A 24,422-nucleotide genomic window follows, 5' to 3' on the forward strand; every position below is an offset into this window, starting at 1 on the left:
TATTTCCTGTTAAGAGCATTGCTTTTAATATTTTTTATAAAAATGTGATGCACTCATTTCATTAATGCCCCTTAATGGAAATATTGCTGCTACCATGATTTGATGAAGGAAACATCTGAATATATAAAAGCACCCTGAGAGGTTATAGCACAGGATTGGGAAGGGGCCCTAAGGGAGATGTTGCATTTTAAGTTTGATTTTGCAATAAAGACAAATTTTCTAAAATATAATTTTTATATACTCTGCTTTTTACAGTTCATCTCTTTTATATTCATACAAATTGAGCACTTGTCAAATATGAGAGATTTGCCAGGGACAAAACATCATTTAAAAATGATGGTGGTGATAAATATAGCTAACATTTATTGCATATTACTACACACCAGACACTACACTTAGCATATACCACAGATTATTTTATTTAATCCTCACATAGATTATGTACTCAGAGGATTTACTCTGTTTAGTTGGGAGCAGACTTTATACCACAAAGGCTCAATAACAGTAGTCAGCTTAAATTAAGTGCCTAATATTACCCAGAGACTAATGGAGGGAAAGACTTTGTATTAACATTTTAAAATTACCAACTTTTTATGGGATTTGCTAATTTTAGATCTTAGATCTCAGCTGAGACTTGTCTTAGACTTTCTGATTGCCATAAATGGGTAGCAATTTCTTATACTGTCTTTGAAAGCTGGTGTGTCTGTGTAATACAGTTATGCTTACTGTGTTTTAATACAATATATGGCCTAACCTGTATCTGTTGCAAATAAATATAATCTAATTTAAATTATTAATTGAGAAACGTGTATTGCATAGATAAGTTGTTGTGTGTGATAGGCAATCTGGGTATTTTACAATTATTTTAGGAGCCATTCCCCAATCTCACCACTGGAGGTCAGCTTGACACTTTTTCTCTTGAAGCTCCAAGTATATTTTCTTTTGATGATTGAAGCACGTTCCAGTTTTATGAAATGTTTTCCCATAAAAGAGAGCTTTTGGTTTAAACACATGAAAAAAAACTCACTCTAAGTTTAAAACATACACAGAAAAGTATATATAGGTCAATACTCACAGACGTAATGCTTACCCCTTTGCACTCACTTGCTTTTTTCTCGATTCCTTTATTCTACTCGGGATTTAATTTTTTTTATTTTTTAAATACCCCAGATTGTATAAAAACTGGAGTTTCTTTGCATACAAACTTATTTATTTGGATTTTTTAATATTTCAAATTATTGATACATTCAAAGAGTAATTTTAACCTCTATAATTTTTCATGGTGTGGCCTGCTACTGATGCTAACCATGTCGAGTCACACTCAACATCTGAGTGCAAAGGGTTAATCTACTTATAGAAGCAGTACATACTGTGTGGATGGCTACAAATATACAGGCACATTCTACATGACAAAAGACAACGGGCCATCTAAAAACAATGCCTCATGAAATTGATGACCCGTGTTTCATCTAAGAAGGGAATCATCAAAAGGAAACTAGGGGTCTTTCAAGCATTTATTCACTTAATATGTATCGATCGATTAAGTACCTCTTGGGTGGCAAGCACTGTGCTAGGTACCAGAGGGGCCAGAACAGACATGGTCCTGACTCTCTTGGAACCTATAGTCCATTCAGAGAAATAGATATTGATAAAACAATCACTTAATAAAAGTATAATGTGATGAGTGTCGTGGAACTGCTCTGATAGGGTATAATTTAGATTTGGTGAGTGAGGGAAGGACACTTTTAGGAGTGACATTTAAGCAGAGGCCTGAAGAGTGAAGAGGCACTTGGTTTGTGTGAAGGACTGCAGAGAGGACTGGGTGGCCAGAGCACAGTGGGTGACAAACAGGAGAAACTTTGGAAATGCAGCTTTGGAATAGTACTTTTCAAACTTTTTATACTGCTACTCAGAATAAGGAATGCATTTGTGTGTGTGTGTGTGAGAGAGAGAGAGAGAGAGAGAGAGAGAGAGAGAGAGAGAGAGAGAGAGAGAGAAATTAGTTCTATTGAACAGAGTTTATTACATGTGATGTACTCTGAGATAATCAACTCTTTTTTTAAAAATGCTGATGATAAAACATAAATTTATTTGCAAATCTGCTATCCCACTGATCAATCATAGCCCACAGTTTGAATAACACCTTAGTGGAGGAAGGCAAGAAGCTGGATATTCTGGAAGGGCCTTGTAGGTTTTTTTAGGTTTCCTAATTTCATCCTCAGAACCATGAGAATCTACTGACTAATTCTGAGCAAAGAAACACATGACATGAGCAGACTTACATTTCCAAAAGACAGATACATATACAGGAAAATGATTAGGAAATTAGGAAAGGAATTTTAAACATCTGTTATATTTATTTTATTGCATGTCTTTTTGTTAAATGTCTGGTTGAACATTTCCTTTATTTCTTCTAAGATACCAGGTTTTTTTGTTTTGTTATTTTAGTTAAATGAAGTTTGAAAACTCATTAATAAATAACCTGGGGGTCTTTTGATTTTCTAATTTATTTTCAATTAGTCTTGCTGGAAATTAATGAACTCTAAACTGACCATATTTTTTTTTTACTTCAAACTTACAATATTGCTCTCAACCACATCATCTTCTAACCATCTTCAAGTTTCGAAAATCTGTGACTATTGTACTGCAGAAAGGGGTTTCTCTTTTTGATGCTTTATTTCCAGCACATCAGATAACATTGATTCCAATCTTGGTGAGTACAATATCATTATTTTTCTGTGACATTCCAACATTCTAGAGATATAGTCAATCTCGAAGTTTGATTTCCAGACCCAATCTGAAACTCCTTTCTTTTTGCTATAAAACAATGGTGGACGGGCTCAGAAATGAGGAGGGGAGAAAACAAGATTGCATTACAAATCTGGCAACATCAGCCACACTAGTAAAATCAAATCCAATGTTGTTTTATGACTCTGAATTTATGTGAGTGCCCAGGATCAAAGGGCTTGAATCCCACTGGACTACAAGGTCTATAGTTCATGCTAAAAACTCATCAAAAAGAACATTTTAGTCGTTTAAGCTTTTCATTTTAATCAGCCACAGTAATAAAAGAGCCTTTAGGTGTCCAAAAACATTTTGCAAGATCAAGAGGTTGCTCCCTCGTTCGTAGAAGCAGCTTTCTTATTGGATCCATATAATGCCTGTGGCCTGGAGTGTCAAAGGGCCACTGCCTCCACATTGTTTGCCCTTGTGGGATGGTTTCTTTTGGTTCTTCTAACTGTGCATTATGTGATAATAAATTATGGTGTCTGACGGAAGGACCATAAAATTTTCACACCATTCATCAAGCTATTGCAGTCATTTAAAGTTAGGTCTCTGACAGCAAGCCAAGTACTTGGCGATGTTTAGACAGAAACAGAGTCTACTGCCTGCATCTCAACCAGCATCTAGAGACAGCTCTGCATGGGAGAAAGAACACGAGGCTTCAGCGTCAGAAGACCCAGTCTTGAGTCATAGACCTGACACTTCCTACGATTGTGGTTTTGGACAGTCCCTAAAATGAAGATCCTGCCTTCACCACAGTGTTGTTTAGATTATGTAGGGTAATATTTGTCAAATTATTACTCATTGTATAAAAACGGATATGCACTGGACGTTGATTATACATGAAACAGCCTGACCCATCCATCCAGCATTTTCAATAGGGGACCTAAGTAGGTAAAGGTTGGAGCGGTCAAACAGAGTAATTCGATGAGAAAATGTTCCCAAGGATGTTAAAGATAGTGAAATCAGGGACCCAGGAGGTTGCATGAGCCGTGGGAAGAAAGGTGGCATTTCTTCTGAGACTCGAAGAAAATAAAGAATGAGTGCCTTTGTCTATGGACTATTAACATTTTTTATTTCTTTACTTGGTTATTAGCTTTGGCCTCCATGCACAGGGAAAAAAATGAAAGCGCTGGGTGTTTTTCTACTTGGCCTCTTTGATATCATCCTCTCCTGCTGCTGCTTCACTTTTCACATTTCTTGCTCCCTTTTTGGCAGGTGCCTTCCCCCATTTCTAGTAACAAATTCAGCACCCTTTACATTAAAATCACTTCCCTTGACCTTGACCATCCTGCTCCCCTCCACTCCCATTCCTCCTCTTACTGGCAAAGTTCTCAAACATCAATGGCATGTAGCAAATTCTCCTACCACTTGAATCCTGTTACAGCTCTACTGACACAGATGAAGTTAACTGTCAAGTGCTACTGGTCCCCTATCCCTGTGCCTTTGTCAGCCTTGACTCTAGAGAGTCAGAGTTGAAATCCTCCATCTCCTCCCTTGACATCGGTGACAGTGAATTCTGCAGTTTCTTTTCCTCCTCCTCTGAGCAAACTTCTCCATCTTCTTCGCTTCTCTTTCAGCCCTGCCTTGGCAGCACCTCCAGCCGTGGCCTTCCAAAAGGTGGTCTTTGGTTACCTGACCCTTTATACTCTGTCTCTCAGAGATTTCATTTATTGCAACCAGTTTATCTATACATAAAGCCTTTTCAGATCTATTTATTTGGATTCAAACTTCTTTCTGAGTACCGACTCCACATGTCTAACTTTTCATGGAAAACTACACTGGGAAAACATTTTCAGTATCTAAAACCTAATGTTTCCAAAGGCAAAGCATCAGAAACATTTTACAAGCTCAGGGTTAAAAGGGGATCTTTAATTTCATCTACTTCTATCCTCTGACTCCCCCTCCCAATGTCAACAGAACCAAAAGCAATCTCTCTTCTTAGCTGAACTGTATATTTAAGGTTTCACTCTTCCCCTAAAAGTAAAAAGTTCAGGCCAAAATTCTCAGATGCATCCTTGACAACTCCTGCACCCTCAGCTTCACATCTAGTTGATTACCAAGTATGTTAATTTTAGCTCTGTGGTCTCTTCTGTGTACTCGCTTTTTGGCCCCTGGTGTATATCTGGACGTAGGCCATTGGCATAGCTTGTGTGCAGTCAGCCCATCATACAGATTACTCATCTATTGTTGCTCTTCTCTCTTATTCATCTTTGGTGGCTCACTATTGTCTATCAAGTCCAAAGTCCTTAGGGTGATATTTAAGACCTCCTAGACTCAGCTTCCAAGTTATCTTAATTTTTTCCTCCACCATTTCCCCACACTCTCCCATCACCGTGCTTTTGCCTTTTACCTGCGTTGCTTCCCAATTTGTCATTCCACCTTTGCCAGTGCTTCGTACCAAGCAAGTTCCTCATCATACATGAAACCATCTCCGATTCCCAAGGCTCCCTTCTCGGGAGCTAACTCAGGCACTTAGCAAACTCTTGGGCTAACTCAGGCACGTAGCAGACATTTCCTCACACTATAATTATGAAAGCAAAGGTGCACATGATGGACATAAGCCTTCACTAACTAGCAAACGGTTGAATCTGCCATCATAGCAGTGCGCGCATCAGTGCATAACTTAACAACTGGTTGGTGTTTCCTTTTTCTTCCCCTATACTGGAAACTGGATGTAAACCAAAGTGATTTTACAGGTAATATTTTTCAAACTCAGAGATAAAGAACTGTAGTGTGAAAACTATATTTCCAGAAGGCTTTTTCGAAAGATATTTTTAACAGTTTATGACTTTCTGCTCGGAGAATGACGTTTATTGTTTCTGACTGTCTTAGATGTGCATTTATCAGATGTTGCATGTTTACACAACTTATCGTGAGTGATCATTTGTATTAGTTTAAATAGTGATCATTTGTATTAGTTTAAAAGCAACACAGACTCACCTGAATTTGTGATCACTTGGAAACTCTTTCATTGTATAGATGAGAATCTCTGACGGCTGAAAGAGCTGGTTTTAGAATCTAGCTTTAATGGTTATTAACTTTTTCTTTCTCAGTACATCTAGGGATGCATCATGTTCCCAACAGAAACAGGGTTCATTGTAGCCAAGGAAGTTGACCCTTTGGGGCTCAGCATCTGGTTACTATTAGTTAGCAATAGTAGAGCCGAAGACCATGTAGACAGCTGACAGAAGCTCCAGGACCAAAAGTCAGGTCTTTTCCCAATCCATTGCTCCATCATTTATGTCATGTGGAAATTGCTCTGCCAAAGATAAAGTGTTAACTGAAATGTAAGTGGTGGGCAGAAATACCATCATGGAGCCTGTAGTGGCAGGTGGTACTGAGATGATGCTATTTCAGATTTAAAGTAGCATGTTTAAAAGCAACATTTTTAGAACATTTCTTTTATGAATGTACAAATGAATTGGAGAATAAGGCCATTTCTTTCAAATACTTGACTCAATTTCAGATTTGTTGCTTTTTAAGGTCAAAAGTTTTCTAATACTTCTCCCCCTCCCCACTCTTTATCTCTGCAAGGATAAGAATTGTATTCAGGGTTTATAAATAGGGACTTGGTAGGTTATAATTCTCCGATGAGATTTTCTAGATTTGTGAGATATGGGTCAGTGTCCACATTGACTCTGTCTTACTGTGACCTAGATGCAAATGTTGGAGTCTAACAGCATCACTCACTCCTTGCTCTTTAGCAACCTAATTACCTGAAAGAAATGTGGAAAGACAGAGAGGCTACCAGCTGTCAGGAATACCTTTTAGAGCAATTTTACTTTATTCCCCCCAAACCGTCAGCCAGGCACCATTCAAAGAAAAGAATTTTTAAATAGCCATTACTGAGAAACTGTGAATGTTGCTAGAGCATTTTGCATAGCAACCCCCCAAAATCAACTTTTAAAACCAATCATACCCGGAAACAGGCAAACGTTTCCCCCTCTTCATGAGCTCCAATTTTTAGTGCTGGACTAAGTGTTTTCCTGACAGGTGGATTATGTTTGGATTTAATTGTGTACTTTTATTCTTCTGTTACATTGATTTGAAAATTTGAAAAACACATGAAAGACTAATACAAAAAAGCGATTCAGAAGAACATAGGTATTTGTTTTTATATTTGGCAACCACTATTGAGATAGGGTGTGTTTAGCAAAGTGAAAATTGATCTTCATGCCAATCTTTATAGAAATCAAAATGTCTTTCAGGCATCTCAACCATTCTAATCAGTTTCGCATGTTGTGTTAATATCATGTTCAAGGACATGCAATCAGAAAGCCGCCTGCTCTGATATGTAGGGGAAAGGTGATGATCCAATGTTAAAATTTCTAGTGATCTAAATATTTAGAGTATAAGTAGTTTATAGTTATTCGGAATAGATGGCTGGTGTGGATACTTAAGCTAGCTCATTATTTTCATAAAGGGCGCATGGCACCAAACTGGCATACCATCTATCGTAGCCGACAAACAGATCCCACGAAATAGCAACATGTTGATGGTATGAAGCTCTACAGTAGTCCTGTGGTTTGATATAGACGTGATATAGCTGACCCTGTATCTTCTTTAACTTGTATAGTTAGTCGTCAACATTTGAAGGACTTGTGCAAAAACAGTATATGCTTTCAGGTAATCCTGTCCGTATCCTTTCACATTGTTAATATAATATGTACAGCTGTAACATTTAAAGTATTTAGAAAAATTGCTGGGGGAAAAAATGTAGCCATCTATAACCCTCTGTCAAACTAAATTTGAAGTGACATTTAAACTTGCATAGGAAAAGATTTATTTTGAAAATATTTCATAAATTCCATGCTTGATCAGTTAGGAAATAAGTCTGATTTAAATTCATATCTTCCAATTACTGGAAAAAACTGAAATATGTAATTCTTGTAACAATTATCCTTTCAGAAAAGCACAAATTATGGAGATGAATATCAATCAAAAGTAATACAGAGTAATCTAAAGGGGGAAGGGAGGAAGAGAAGAATGTGGTTTGTCTATATTCCAGAAGAAAAGAATTGAGTCAAAATGAGATCTGATCTTTTCCAAGTTATTCTTTCTGCATCTTAGTAGAGTGTAATTTCACATGCATCTTGATGTTCCAAGTATCATTAAACATCTAGTAATCAGAACAAATGTTCTGCCAAATCCCATTTATTATCTTAACTGTTTAAGGCATTGAGCACCCTAGATTTATAAATATATAATTAAAATCCCTATTAAAAAAATAAACCTAGATGGGAGATTTACATTTTTCTTAATCCATGTTTACACAAAGAAGAGATCTGTTTTTTCAGATCTTCGTGAGCTCAAATAAATCAGTGTGACACTTTGCCAAAACTATTTCTAAAAATGATGAGTATTGATGCCCTGTGGTCAAGGAACCTTCTCGGTGAGGTTTTAGAATTCTCTTGTTGCTCAAAAACACCTTATTGCAGGTCCACTGTTATTTTTAAGCATATGGGTCTAGGTGCTATGGATGCACTTCATCCTTCATATGCTGTCAGCCCATGTACATCCTCCTATTCCAAATGAAACAAGCACAGCTCCAGAAACATCTCTGCTTCCTCCTAGATAGATCCATATCTGGAGATGTTTAGTGAACTTGATTGCTTACATACAGAAACTCAAAAACAGCCTTGCCACCACAAAGAATAAATCTGTCACCCACATTATCATGGGGGCACTTTCAAGGCTTTTTAGTTGTTGCTTCAGGCATTTCCATGATCCCTCTGCCCCTCATTTTGGTTTTCGTCTCAGAGAAGGAGGATTGGAAAATAACTTGTAACACTTGGATGCATGTGGAATGAAACACCTCCATTGGTTCCTTGATGATATTGAAATGCAAATATATTTGAAACTATAAAATTTATTAATAAAAATGGTATATATCCACAGTGATGGCACTATTAATATCTTTGTTGTAGAATGTTTATTGTGTCTCCTTTGGGGTCAGTTCACTTGTTGACTCTCGTCTGATCCCTGTGCATATTGTAAGATAACCCAGTTGGGAGGGCCACTAAACAAAACAAACCTACCATGTCTGTGTGGAGGTGGCCCTATAACTTTGGACATGTGAGTGCTAGGATTTCATGAGGTTTGTTGGAAAGAATACAGTCACCACTAGCTAAGCACTCATCAGCTATGACCTTGCTGAGGAGTAATAGCGGTAATCATACAAGTCAGAGTTTTTATCATAGATGTAGCAGGCTCTCGGGGACATTACTTAATAGCTCCTTCCCCCTTCTGTTTCTATTGCTAACCACACCAAGTAGTCATGGGCACAATAGCTTTAGGGATTTCTAAAAGTCAGCTAGAGACATTAGAAAATGCATCCATTTAACTATTCCTGCTCTGCAGTTATGTCAGTGAACAAAGGAAACAAAAATGTGAGGAAGTGAAGGTAGCACAGTGGGCAAGGTCATCTCAAAAGTAGGAAAAGGACCAGGATTTTGTTTGTTCTTTTGGAGAAGCTAAGAGAGGCTATTTTTCAAGTTGAGCTGTGCAAAGTTCCAAAGGAGAATGAGGAAAAAATCCACCAAACTGGGTAATTTAGAAGCCATTAGCTATTTATGTGAGCATTTTCAGTACCATGGCAGTGACTTAAACCAGATTTTTGAGGAATTACACAGAGAGTATGGTAAAGATACAAAGACAAATGTAAATCTTTTGGAGCAACATTTGTCAGTGAACAGAATGGAGTTAATTTTGAAGGAGGGGGTGGAGTTAAGGCCGAGTTCTGCTTTTGTTTTGGAGCATGGGTTGGAGGTGGATGAAAAGGTATGAGAGGAAAGCAGAAGAAAAATCTCAACATAAACATCAATATGCCTTTTACATAAGTGATAGCCTGGCTTTTTATTGTATGATACAACAATAGTTTATTTTAATGTGCATTCTCATGATATTTAAGTAGGAAAAAGGTTGAATTTTATCTACCCACAGTGTGTTTGCTCTTTTCTCTAAGGCCATCACCATCGAAACAAATGTATAGAACTATCCATAAGGGATGGGTAGTTACGCTCGTAGCTTCTGTTTGACAGTGCACTATTACTCCAAGTAGTTGCTGTTGGTTGTATCCAACATGATATAAACCCTGCAATGTTTCTCACTTTTTTTTCTGAAATTTCTTCTGAATTTCTTTCACTTCCCATGAAAAAATGTATTAGGCAGCAAAACAGGAAACATCATCCTCCTTTTACAGAATGAGGAACCTGAGGAAGAATTTACAGCTTACTGTACTGATATAGTAATAGTCCTGTCCCTCTTGGAGAACCTATTAAGTATAGAAGGGAACTATTTTAATTGCACCGTGGAATAGACTGTTTTGATAGGTGGTAGTCTCTGTAACTAAGAAAAAAATTTATAAATCTATTGCTTAAAAGAAAACAAAAAACCTAAGGTACTCTTTTAACCTAATACTGATTCTTGTATTGGAGGCTAGCTTAAGGAAAACAGTAATAAAAAAAAATCTTCAAGTTGGCCTGGGAATAGAAGACATTAGGTTGTTTTTCCTTACAAAGCCAGGATATAGAGACTTTTTAATTTGGAAGGATTTATTGATCAAGTACTATGAGAAAATCAGATCATAAGTATGTGATGGAAAATAGACTGTAAGAAAGGGAAAGAAACGAGACATCACAGTGTTAGAAGCAACATGACATTCTGCCTAATGCTCTGAGCTTTTGGCCATCATTCATTCACTCCCCTGGACACATGCTATGTAGCTGCAATGTCAGAATGATGCTGAATCCAGTGGTGGTATTTTAGGTGATTACTGTTAATCCCATCCCAGTCCTGACCTAGAAAGAGAAAGTTTTGGAAAGTGGGTCATGAAAATGCTATAGTGTTGATGAAAAAGGTTAAATTTTACCTCAAAAAATTTGGACACTTGTCTCTCTATAAGACATAGATACTTCCTTAGATGCTTTGGGTACTCATTTTGCTGTCTGTTGTAATGTGTTTTTTCAACAGAGGTTGGAAATCCAACTGATAAATAATATTAGTATTGATTGGCCGGGCGCGGTGGCTCACGCCTGTAATCCTAGCTCTCTGGGAGGCCGAGGTGGGCGGATCATTTGAGCTCAGGAGTACAAAACCAACCTGAGCAAGAGCGAGACCCCGTCTCTACTATAAATAGAAAGAAATTAATTGGTCAACTAATATACATAGAAAAAATTAGCTGGGCATGGTGGCACATGCCTGTAGTCCCAGCTACTCGGGAGGCTGAGGCAGTAGGGATCGCTTGAGCCTAGGAGTTTGAGGTTGCTGTGAGCTGGGCTGACGCCACGGCACTCACTCTAGCCTGGGCAACAAAGTGAGACTTTGTCTCAAAAAAAAAAAAAAATTAGTATTGATTTATTTTACAGTTTTAAATTTACATATATGTGTAATTTCACTTATATTGATCCTTAAGAGGCTTTTTTCATTGAGATATTATTTACATACAGTAAAAATCTCACTGTTTTAGTATACTGAGGTTTCACAACACTTGCAGTCACATAACCCTGCTACAGTCAAGACACAGCACATTTCCATCACCACAAAGTTTCCCCATGTTTGTTCCTTCAAAGACAACCCCCCTTCTGAGCTCAGCTTCCTGGCAACTGTTGATGTGTGTTCTGTCCGTATAGTTTGGACTTCACCACAATGTCATATAAATAGAACCATAGAGAATGTAGCCTTTCAAGTCCAGCTCCTTTCACTGAACATAATGCATTTGAGATTTGTTCATGTTGTTGCATGTGCCAGCATCCATTCCTTTATACTTCTGAGTAGAATTCCACGTTGTGCCTGTCCCACAGTTTGGTTTTCCTTTTACCAGTTGGAGAACTTCTAGATGATTTCCAATTTTGTGCCATTTATTAGTCAGGGTTTCCTAGACAAATAGAACTGATAGGATGTGTATGTATATGTATGTGTTTGTGTATATAAATATATATAAACATATAAGTATTAAAAATATATATAAAAGAGTTATAATCATATTAGGGAGGGCAATCTGTTTTACTCAGTCTGCTGAATTTAAGTGTTAATCTTATCTAAAAATGCCTTCACAAACCCACCCAGAATAATGTTTGACCAAATAACTGGTCACCCCAGGGCCCAGTCAAGTTGACACATAAAATTAACCATTATAGGTGATTATTAATGAAGCTGCTGAAAACACTGGTGTATGGGTTGTCTATTAACACATGTTTTTATTTTACCAGGTCAGATACTTAGGAGTGGAATTGCTGAGTGTATGGAGAGTGTATGTTTAACTTTATAAGAAATGGCCAAACTACTTTCCAAAGTAGCTGTACTTATTTTTGTCTCTATCAGCAATCTGAGAATTTCAGTTGCTCCACATTTTCACCAGTGCTTGGTTTTTTTTGATCAATTAGTCTCCCTTTCTCTCTCCTCCTCCCTCCTTTCCTTCTAATAGGTGTGTAGTGGTATCTTCTTGCAGTTTTAATTTGCATTTACCTAATAACTACTAGTGTTGCATATCTATTTATGTGATTATTTGCTATCTATAGATCTCTCTTTGTGAAATGTCTGTTCAAATCTTTTACCTATTGTGAAGCAGGGGTGGGGGTGGAGATTGTTATTTTTGTTTAAAGAGAATTCTCTCTATACTCTGGATACAAGCCCTTTGCCAGATATGTGTTTTCCAATATTTTCTCCAAATATGTGGCTTATCTTTTGTTTTAACAACATCTTGTGACAAACAGAAGATTTTAATTTTGAAAACATCCAATTTATCAATTTTTAAGTAGATTGTGCTATGTAAAACATATTTTTAATTGACAAATAAAAATTGTATATATTTATGGTGTACTACATGGTGTTTTGATATATGTATACATTGTGGAACACTCAAATCAAGCTAAATAACATATCTTGAATGGATTGTGCTTTTGATGACATTTAAAAACTCTGCTTAATGCAAGGCCATAAATATATTTTTACATGTGTTCATTAAGTTGCGTTTTTGATGATCACAAAGCTGAATGTGGAGGTTTTAACTGTTAAGTCTCATGTTAGCCATAGCATCCAGTTAATATTTATGTTATATTTTACCCAGAGAAAAATTCTAAAATCACATTTTATAAAATATATAATTACAAATGGAAATAGTTTTGGAGAAGTATTTTTCCCTTACAATCCCAAGGTTCTGTTCAATTGAAACAATCCTTAACATTAAAACATGAATTTGGGAAATATCTATTTTACAGGCAAATCAGCAACAATCAAGAAATTTTTACTCATGAATGTCACTTTGTCAAAAAAAAAAGAAAATTAAATGCTAAAATTGTCTGTTACAGTACCCACTCCTGTGCTTGTTGTTGCACATGTATTTGTCATAGCGAGGGTCTGCACAGAACAAAGGAGCCTGAGTCTTGGCAGTATCTAATTGAATATGGTGCATATATGTTGTAGTGGTACACTTATGTGCATATGCATGAGCCTGTACTTTAAATAAAGGAAGAGAAAAGAAGAAAGGAAAAAACACCACTGAAGAGTTACAACTTTCCTCGTCAATGAAATTATTTTCGAGACATAGCTTCAGAAAGTCGGGGGAAATTTGGCATTGCAAAGACTACAAAAACAAAAACAAAACCACAAACAACAAGAACACGCACAAAAAAACAAACAGAAAACAACCAAAGGATATTTGGTAGTAGTAATTGTGCTGATGATATTCAAATGTATAAAAATTTTCGATGTAACCATTTACAGTTTTTGAAATTACAGTTGCTTTTAAGATTAAATATTCTTTAAAAATAACATTAAAAATAAGTATTTGCAGAACTGCTGAAGCACCTTCTTGGATCCTTAGAAACCTGATTTGTGAATCACTCTGATCTTTTTCTGACCTGTTTGTTTTACAGATGAAGAGAATAAAAATCAGGTATATGAAGCAAATTTTTAAGATCATGCAGCATCCTTACGCTGAACTAAAGCCAGGTTCTCTGGACCCTATTTTAGTGTAGTTTTCTATTATCTGACCCAGACTCAAATTGTAGCAGAAAATATTTCTCCTTGGCTCCATTACTTAAGGAATGAAGACTATATTCATTTTTGTGAGCCCTTTTCTGGCATCTCAATTTATGTCTTTTACAATGAGTGTGCGTTTTGGCTGGAGTGAGCAATTTTTAGAAATTTAAGACATTTCCCTTCCTAGCTTTCTCTAGAGAAGGTGTCCTAAGCCAGAACCCAAATCCTAATGAAAGACACATAAACCCGCTTGTTTGTTTTCCTTGTCAATTGGCCTATAATTTAAAACCCATTCAATGGCAGATTTATCAAGTGACTAATCCCTGGGAAGACTTGGAGTGGCAAGGAGAGGGTGACTGCGACCTAGGCACACATCATTGGTCATTTGTTCAAGTGATGGAGGTAGGAAGCCAAATACTTCCTTGCTTACTCATAAAAATAAATTCAGGGAAGGCTGGTCATGAGTGTTTGGGCCTGGAGTGGCCAGGTCTGGTGTAATGAAATAAACACAGAAGACTTGGGATGCTTTTGCTGGACAAATCGACTAGTATGGTCCTTGGTTTTCTTCTGTTGTCAAGGGAAAAGTTATGTCTGAATAATAATAGTAATAGTAGTAGTAGTAATACTGTAAAACCCATAGCAGCTGACCTGTTTTGAAAATAGACATAATTTACAAATATATTACAATTTTCAGCTAGAATGTGAGCTTCTCAAAGTATGCATGGTTTCTTATTGTCACAAGACCTAGTACATTGAAGATGCTGCTTAAAGCTTGTTTGAATATTAGCTGATATAGAGGCCATCTTTGATATAATGAAGACATATTTACAGTTCACCTAGTTCATACAATACCACTAATAAGAGTAAACCCATAAGTAGGAAACTTACCACAATGACTACCCGGGGCCTCTTTTTGCTACCAGGGAGCTATATCATTTGTAAAGTTGTGGAAACTATTTTGTAGTTAATAACCCTAGAGTTTTATACATAAGTTTTGTTTTTACTTTTATACCAGCAAGAACTCAATAACCAGCCCCTTTTGACATCAACTAACCCCCATTTGATAATTCTGTATAACTAACCTAGCACCATCTTTTTCATTTCCTACCTGATTCCAATAAAAAAAAAAAGAAAGAAAACAAAAAGTTGGGAGTATGTGAGGCAAACATAACTGAGGATTCCACATTCTAATTTCCAAATGTTACTCTTGGACAGATGGGCATTGGCCACGAACAAGTGTGCAAGTCCTCTGGAGGGAAATGTTGAAGTGACCGCTGTATTTGCTTGGGGAATCCCCATTGGTCACAGGGTATTAAGGTCCAGGGTTCACTATCTGTTGCTTCTAAGCCCTTGTGTACTCTGCAATCCCCAACTGCTGAACTAAGGACCAGTAACAGGTGCAGAGCTCCATACCCCAGACCCCACCCATGGAAAAATTGTCTTCCATGAAACTTAGGAACCAGAGGTGGGGCCACAGAGCAGGAGGTGAGCTACAGGCTGACAAGTGAGCAAAGCTTCATTTGTATTTACAGCTGCTCCCCCATTGCTTGTATCACCGCCTGAGCTCTGCCTTACCACCCATTTTTCCAATCCGTGGAAAAATTGCCTTCCATGAAACTGGTCCCTGGTGCCAGAAAGGTTGGGGACCACTGCTCTAAAAAGTGTGATTCCTCATTGGACTAGCTGTAGCTTCAGTAGTGATAATCATGCAACATAAAATTCCGAGTCCTCTTTTTTAATAGAGAAGGAATTAGTATGTTGGCTCATTGCCTAAAAAATGTATAGTCTTGGGTTTGCTCATTAGGTTTAGAATTACTTTTTGGAAAAATAAAGTCTGAAAATCATTCCCATGGATATCCCAATGTATATCCATTCTGTGACTTATATTTGGTGATAATAATAGCTTAGAAATAATATGTTATCAGAATTCCCCATGAGTAATGATTTGTTTCTTTTATTTTACAAAATGCACTCTGGCTACAATCTTGTTTTATTTTGTGTCTCGAGTAGGAACCTCAGTACAAAATTCAAACAGTTTTCTGTTTGACTTCCCTACTGCCTACTTGGATGACTGTCTCTAGTTATATTTGTTTATTTTAAAAATATACTCCTGAATACTTGTAATAACTATTGCCTTTCAAAAACAATGTACAATTTTATCTGAATTTTGCATACTCAGTTGCTGGTGTGTTTTTGGAGCACTTTAATGAGTCTGTCACCTCATGTGAACATCTGCATTCATAGTGAGGGTTGGGATTCTTTCTTTATATTGCCTAGATATTAATAATACTGTGCTTTAAGCCCTTATGAAGCTTTCATGAATTGAGCTGTGTTCAAGAAAGCTTTGAGAGAAGGCGATATGACAGTTTGGGTATGGAAATTATTAGTGTTTTAGAACTAGAAGAAACCTTAATTATTAAGTATTTTAAATCTCTCATGTCAGATGTTAATAAAATGAAGCTTAGAGGAAATAAAAAATTTGGCTAAGGGGAAGTAGCTAATGACTGACATAACCAGGAGTAGAATCCAGGTCTTTTGACCCAATGTTTTTTGCACCATTTACCTGAGCCAAGAAGCTTCAGATCTATTATTTACTTAATGACCCCAGTTCTTTTTCAGAAGGATTGGAGGTTGGGGGTGGCAGCAAATATTTTAAAGACAGCATCTCTAACTAGAAAATATCTCTATTTTTGTGTTGGCATTCTGACTTCCTAAAAAGCATTTGAATAGGAAGGATTATTAATCACTGAGGATTGGTAATTATGTGGACGCTACACTTACATTCTATCTCTTACTGACAATTTGCTTAATTTCTCTGTGCTTCCTTCTTTTGTCTTCAATACCATTATATTCTCGCAGATTGTTGCCATAATTATATGTGTTATTGTAATGCAAATGCATTGTAAATAATAGGTGATATAAATGTTATTAGTCATCGATTACTATGAGTTACTATCATGTACTCACTGTCAAGTTAGGGGGTCATTTGCTATCAGTTCAAAATGGTAAAGAAGAAAGGTCCTGAATTTTTAATTCCTTTCTTACTATTTTCCTGCTGTGTGATCTTATTATATAGGTTAACACATCCCCCAGAGCGTCTGTCTTACAACAGTTGCAAAAAGTTAAATGGAGGCACCTAGCACAGTGCCTGGCACATTCACTCCGTGTTGGTTTCATTTCTCTCCTTCTCTTTCCTGAGCATCAGCATGGCAGGTGATTACTGAAGACCAGCCATTTTTACATGTGTAAAAATGATAGCATTGCATGCATTGGGTCTTACTCTCTAGTCAACTTCATACCGATTGCTCTTTACCCCTTCGTTTCCTGCTCTGTTTCTCTATTCTTTTATCCCTCCCAGCAAGTTCGAATTACAGTGATGTGTCAGGTGTGCCTCATGTTTCTGAGTGTCCCTGAGATGGCCTTTTGGTTGTAACTTGATGTGCTTTTATTTCTGATAAGAAAAAAATTATTGATAATAGTTAATTAAAACCAGCTATTATTAATTTACGGGGTTCTTATCAAACCGAGTGCCCTTCTCTGCCTTAGGAGAGACTTTTTGTTTTTCAAGTGGCAAGTATAAGTCAATTAAGTAGGGGGTTATTGAAGTCTTTTCACAGGCTCCAAATATGAAACAGAAAAACCTGGTGCCCACATCCAAGGCCATAGGACCACCATCTCCATGCCTTGTCTAAGCACTCTCTAAGAACTGAACGTCATCCCTCCAGGTGTTTTGTGTTCTCAGTCCCATTTTCCTTTACCCCCTCTGCTCACACTGCACGTTTCTGATGTGGTGATGCTGTATTGTGCCTCTCTGCAGCCCCTAGGAATTGTCTGGCTTTCCCCAAGCTAGGGATAGAGAATTTGGAAAAGTCCCTGGAAAAGACTGACTTACTCAAGTTGTACAGCAGATAACCTGATTTTTTATTGGCTCTGGCAGCACCGCTGGGAGAGAACGTTCATAACAACAAAATACTAATGGATGATTTTTCCACAGTGCTTGGCACCATCATGATGTCTTTCATCAGAAGGCACTTTTCCACCTTCTTTTTGACAGACATGCTTGTGGGGACCAGACAGGCAAAAGTCTCCCTCTGTTGCTTGGGTTTCAGTACAGTGTGTTCCTTCGATGATATCTCTGAGCACTGGTAATGTGGAGGATATTAAAAAATAATAAGGATTTGGTAGGGGAAGGGAGAACCAGCCCCAGAGGAGGCTGGGGGAGTTGCCTAGAGCCCAGTTCCTAATCAGATTAGAATCACAAATGCAGTTCAGTTCTACTGGATAGTTTATTATACGTGAGGGAATAGCCTTTGAGCTTACTGTGGAGAGAATTCTTGTCTACTTTATTTCGAATCATTAAAACTAAACACATCAACATCAACTTTTAGAAGTACTTTCACTTAAAAAAAAAAAAAAAAAACTTAAATGTTTTGAGTTTTCTAAGCCAAAAGTGAAGAAAGTAGAAAACAGATCAGAAGAGCTTTCAGTATATCTGCTCTAGTTTCAATGTCAGTCTATATGTAATGGTTAAAAATCGACAACTATGAGGTGTTCTTACAGTTTATGTTGCATGTGGGAATAGCGAAGAGGAAGGGAACTTCATCTTCCTTTAATTTCTTGTTTTTGAGCTTCATGTATAATTAGGTACATAATACAGAGGCACGAGGAAGTCTTAATATTTAAAGCTAAAAAAATCAATTCAAGCATTTGTGGATCACTAACTAGTCAAGCAGTGTGCAATGCTCTGGAAGTTCACACATGAATGAGGTGTGGCCCCCAACTGCCTGGAGGTTTTAGATTTGCAAAGAAGATAAACATAAATGACTGTAATGCGACATAAACCTAGAAAGCCCCTTTTGGAAACAAAGACAAAAGAAAACTTTTGTTAAGAATCAAGACAAGTGTAAGCCAAAAGGTTCAGTTGAGCTTGATTAAAATTTTTCAGGGCTTTCACAAGTAAAAATGGACAGATGTTCTAAGTAGAGGAAATCACATGTGCAAAAGCATAACGATATGGGAGTTGGTCCTATGTTTGAATCTATGGTGGCACAACACAGGGAAAGTGTAGGGCAGTATCTGAAAACGTAGGCAGAAGCCAAGTTTTGAAGAGCAGTGAACATTACAGAAAAAATGTAGGCTTATCTGCTGTGTAGAATAACTATTCTCAATGTGGGCAACGAAAGTGGACGTTCCCCTTATTGGTACATATCAGATTAGGAAGGGGCTTTATTGAATAACACGTGTTTCCTTGGAGATTCTGAAATGACTCAAGTGAAAGTCATTGCCAAAAGAACCCACTGATAATGTGATGTTACGCTATCTCAGTGGTGTTAGAGCAGAATAAAGATTAGGAACAGTTGCTGTTGGTTTCACTTCTGGTGCCCATCAGAATCCCATGGACAGCGTTAAGGATATCAGTGCAAGAGCACTATCTCAGACTAATTAAATGAGAATCTCTGGAGATGGAGCTGAGCCCTCGTACCATCTCTAATACAAAGCTCTCCAGGTGATCCTAACCACTCCATTAGAAAGATGAAAACTGCCACTGAAAGAAAAGGATGGTTGAAACAATGATTGAATTGGGATTGCCTTCCCAAAGGCAGTGGGTTTGAATCTTGCTTAGAAGATGGGCATAGATTAACTGACTATTGCAAGTGTGAAAAGGATGTGATTAAAAATGAAAGCAATAGAAGCAAACAGGCTTTAAGTAAAGGAAGTTGGATAAAGCTTGAAGACTGGAAAGCTGTCAGATCTCAGCACTTGTCTCCTTTCAAATGATGTGTTGAGGTCCTTGCAGAAAAGCAGCTGTTTTTTAGCAGGGAAAAAGGAAAGCACATGAAGCTTTATATGTCCTAAAGAACACTGACCTAAAAGTGAACAGAGGGTTTGTAGTTGTCTACCGCTTACCAGCTCATTTCCATTTTATTTAATTGGTAGTAGAACTCACAAAAAAACTGGATAAAACTTTTGCATTTGTAGTACTTTGCTTATGCTGATGGCTTGAGCCTTCCCTAGTTTTATGTCTATCACTCAACAAAGGTGGCATTATTTTAAAAAGTATAAGAATAATTAGGAACGTGTTAGTCTCATACTCTAATATTATCATTAGCAACAGGAACTAACAGTAACACTCATCCAGAACTGAGTTTAGGCATGATACCTACTGTCTTATATCAAGTATCTTATTTTACCTTTATAAAAGCCCTAGAGATCGCTCACTGTAATCCTTACTTTGTACTTGAAACAGGTGATATGAATCTAAGCTCAGGTACTTAACCTCTGTGCTATATAAGAAACAGACGATGCTCTGAACTAGCTCCTTCCTTCAGAGTTGGCTCAGGGTGGCCATGCCCACATAAGAGGTTAGCCTTGGTAAAACTTGTCTTTAAGTTCTATAGCTGTTTATTTAAGGGTTGGTTTGTTACCAAAAAAACTATGTTCTTTCCCTACTCTATGTTGGCCACAAAAAAAAAAAAAGGAAGGTGCAATTGGTAAGGCATTCAGGTTTTAATTCAGCGGCCGAAGAATGAAGAAAGGGAGCTTATGCTCTAAAGGCACCTTTTCCCTGAGCAAAGGGAGGCGTGGGAGCTTTAAAGACTCAGATACCAGATAGAGGAGGTGTGTAAGTACGTACAGGGTAGAGTTTCAGATGTGTGGATACAGTTCACGTACATGCTTTTTCATATATCGCATATACAGAAAACAGCGATTTATATATTTTCCTAGGGGAGGGTTTTTTCATATTATAATGATATGTTAATAAGCCAAAGGTAACTGGAGGTGGCCTGCTCTGGTCTGCATGGGCTTTTGCACAGGTCTAGACATCCTCTGGCATCTGGCAGGGAGTCACATGGATATCTGTAGCATTCAGGCCATGCAGTGTCCTTGAGCAGCTGTACTTATAGATGAAGAAACTAAAGAAAAACTGTTAAAATTTTCTAACTATTCCACCAGGCTATTCCAGTAAGAGGTTTGTGAGAATGGTTATTAGGGAAAATTTACAGGCCGAGCACAGTGGCTCATGCCTGTAATCCTAGCACTCTGGGAGGCTGAGGCGGGAGGATCGCTAGAGATCAGGAGCAGTTCAGACCAGCCTGAGCAAGAGTGAGACCTGTCTCTATTTTTTTAAAAAAGAAAGAAATTAGCTGGACAACCAAAAATATATTTAAAAAATTATCTGGGCATGATGGCATATGCCTGTATGCCTGGGAGGCTGAGGCAGAAGGATCACTTAAGCCCAGGAGTTTGAGTTTGCTGTGAGCTAGGCTGACGCCACAGCACTCTAACCCAGGAAACAGAGTGAGACTCTGTCTCCAAAAAAAAAAAATAATAATTAAAGGTTATTATAATGAAGATAGAGAAGCTTTCAATGCCTCTACCTTGCCTGATGAGACTACTAAAAATATTTCTTTGTTTTCAGAGCAAAAGGAATCTGCACTAGTATATACTTAGATATTTTAGATATTTGTGGGCTGAAAGTATAGTGAAGAAAGTCTTGATTGGCCATTGTCCCATAAAGGCTCTTGGGACAATGTCAGTGAATATAACTATCACAGTGGTTTCTTCTATCCATTCATCTCTTCAATGCTATATATTTGTTGTGCTAGTTGCCAGGATACAGAAATAGAGACAGTACTGTCACTGATTTTATCTTGTGGAGTTTGTAATCTGATGAGGGAGGCAGAAATTCAATAAATTCACCAAAAATATTTAATTACTATTACATTGGATTTTGGAAACTCTAATAAAATTCTAAATTTGATTGCTTCCCAATTAACTGTAACAGGCTAAATGGCTTTGAATGCTGGGAAATGGACTAGTTATGACTGAGAGTACATGAACTCTGAGCTAACAAGTATAAAACCATAGACTCAATGCATTAAAATAACTGAAGCAATACGTATTTCAAAGGCTACTGTCTTATAAAATACCCTTTAAAATGCTGTAGAAAGTAGAAAATAGTATATTTTAATATCATTCATTTATATTGCTTATTTATTACTCTATTATGAAACAGACACAAATACTGATCTTGGGAAGCTTTCATACATTAATAGGAACTTGTTAAAAATACTTATCATTGCTTCTTCTCATGCCTATTGTTTCTGCTGTATTATCCTAGAAACCTGATGTGAGAATAGCAGCTTCAAGCCAGAAGGCTCTCCAAATCTATTTTTTTTATAGTTTTCTTTTTCTGAACCAAAACCAGAAGTTCTAAAACATATATTCAAACATGTCCAAAGCTTTATTAAAAGTTTTGTTTTGCATTTGATACTCAAACCTGGCAAAAGTTCTTAGGTAACAGATTTACTTTAAACCTTAATCCATGATAATTATCCCTCCTGAGCTCAGATTATATGAAATTACACTTTGACTCCCAACTGTGTAGGTCCTTGGAAAATTCATAAAATGAAATTTACACCCTTTTGGATTCACCAAAGAATTTCTCTGCATTATTCAATACATGGGCATTGCTCCAGGGACACAGTGAAGGTATTATTGAACTTCTCATTTCTGATTTCTTTTTTTTAATACTCATTACATTCTCGCTGATTCCTACAGGCCCAGTTTGAACTTCAGGCATTTCATATCCGGGGGGAGCATGCGATGGTAACAGCGAGACTAGAAGAAACCATTGAGAATCTCAAACACGAGTTAGAACACCGATGGCGAGGAGGATGTGAGGAGAGGAGAGACGCGTGCATCTCCACCGACGACGACTGCCCTCCAAAAACCTTCAGAAACGTGTGCATCCAGACAGACAGGGAGACCTTTCTCAAGCCCTGTGAGGGTGAAAGCAAGACAACCAGAAGTAACCAAATAGTACCCAAAAAGCTGAATATCTCCTCTTTAGGCCAACTTTCTCCCCCAAATGACTGCAAAGACATCCACACACCACTTCAGTCTGTGGAAGGCATGTCATCAAATCAGCAGAAGACGTCACCTCCCCCTCCCGCACCGCCGTTACCCTCATCCGTTCCTCCCCCTCCTCCCCTCCCACCTGGACTTGGACCTTTGTCACCAGCATCTCCAATGCCACCTGTGAGTGCTGGGCCTCCGCCGCCCCCTCCGCCACCGCCTCTACCTTCAAGTGCCGGACCTCCACCACCACCGCCCCCACCACCGCTTCCTAGCTCCCTGGTTCCACCCAGCCCCGGGGGTCCCCCTCCTGCTCCTGCACCCCCAGGACTTGCACCCCCACCCCCTCCCGGGCTCTTCTTTGGACTCAGCTCTTCTTCCAGCCAGTGTCCTCGAAAACCAGCCATTGAGCCCAGTTGTCCCATGAAGCCTTTATACTGGACTAGAATACAAATAAATGATAGGAGGTAAGTTCTCCCCTAACCCATTCTCAGCTTGTGAATTCCCAGGATTTTGCCCATGTGATGTTTTATTGTTACCAGTTCAACATCTCCATAGTGTGGCACCCATTATCAAATGTGACACAGTGAATGCCTTGGATTAACAAGGTTGGGATGTTTGGGAAGAATGTCTGGCAGTGTCTCTGAGAAGACCTGGTGGAGGCAGACATTCTCCTATGGGTTGAGGGTGGGAGAAACAATGTGTTCAGGGTCTGGGTTCTCTGTAAGTTAAATGTACCATTTTATAGACTAAAGAAAAATCCAAGTCTAAGCTAGGACCTTCTCTGACATCACTGCAATTAATGAATAATCATAAAGAAATTGAGCCTGAATTTATACGGTAGATTCACTGAGGATTTTTAGGGTATCTTTTATGATTCACCATCTTGTTTTTAGATGGTTTCATCAACCCATCAGTATTAAAATAGAATCTCTCTCTGCTTGAACTGTGTTTCCTCTAACTATTAAATCCTCTCACGTCTTTCTTTATATCTTATTGCCCTTCAGAGAAGTGCCAGTATGTGAATAGCTAAAAAGCATCTTCCATTTGTACAGGTTACGAAGCTGGGTTTCTAAAGCATCTTGCTCATGGTCACTTGGACCCTTGCATTCAAACAGATTTGAGTTTGATTTCTTCTGCCTCCTCTTTGAGCCTGTCAGGAGGACAATGAAAGAAATGATGAGTTATTTTCTGACCCCTTTCTAGTTTTGAAATTTGTTTGCAGAAAGCAACAAATATAGAACACATTTTAAAACTTAGCCCCCAAACCAAACTGTGATAATAATGAGTTCTTCAATTTATATAACATTTTCCTTAGAGAAAGCTGGATACTAAAAATAACATGCAATTCACAATTATAAAACAACTGGGGCCAGGCTCAATGGCTCATGGCTGTAATCTCAGCACTTTGGGAGGCCAAAGTGGGGAGGTGGGAGGATTGCTTGAGCCCAGTTGAAGATCAGCCTGAGCAGCATAGTGAGACCTTGTTTCTACAAAAAAATTAAAAATTAGCTGGGTGTGGTGGTACGCACCTGTAGTCCCAGCTACTTGGGAAGCTGAGGCAGGAGGATCACTTAAGCCCAGGAGTTTGAGGTTATAGTGAGCTGTGATGATGCCACTGTACTCCAGCCTGGGTGACAGAGTGAGACCCTGTCTCTAAAACAAATATATTAACAAATTAAAACAACTGGAAATCACTATAGGACTAGGACTTACCTTTAAGCATATGGTGAACTAAGTTGATTACATACCTCATATTGTCCTCTTTCCTCTCACCAAAAAGTTAAGGCTAAGAG

At 37.9% G+C, this 24,422-nt stretch overlaps 1 protein-coding gene across 7 annotated transcripts in view; it reads left to right on the forward strand.

Annotated features, from left to right (window-relative positions):
- FMN1 (formin 1) overlaps window positions 1-24,422 on the forward strand; it is a 389,771-nt gene that overhangs the window by 175,856 nt on the left and 189,493 nt on the right. For all 7 annotated transcript variants that reach the window (XR_001154565.2, XM_012766326.2, XM_012766332.2 and 4 more), the window contains one exon: window positions 22,330-23,093. Coding sequence is in view for 6 of the 7 variants with exons in the window: in XM_012766326.2 (XP_012621780.2) it covers window positions 22,330-23,093 (764 nt within the window). In the remaining variant the exon portion in view is untranslated. The remainder of the gene's footprint in view (window positions 1-22,329; window positions 23,094-24,422) is intronic.

The sequence above is a fragment of the Microcebus murinus genome, chromosome 6 (genome assembly GCF_040939455.1).
Source record: "Microcebus murinus isolate Inina chromosome 6, M.murinus_Inina_mat1.0, whole genome shotgun sequence".
Classification (NCBI taxonomy): Eukaryota; Metazoa; Chordata; class Mammalia; order Primates; family Cheirogaleidae; genus Microcebus; species Microcebus murinus.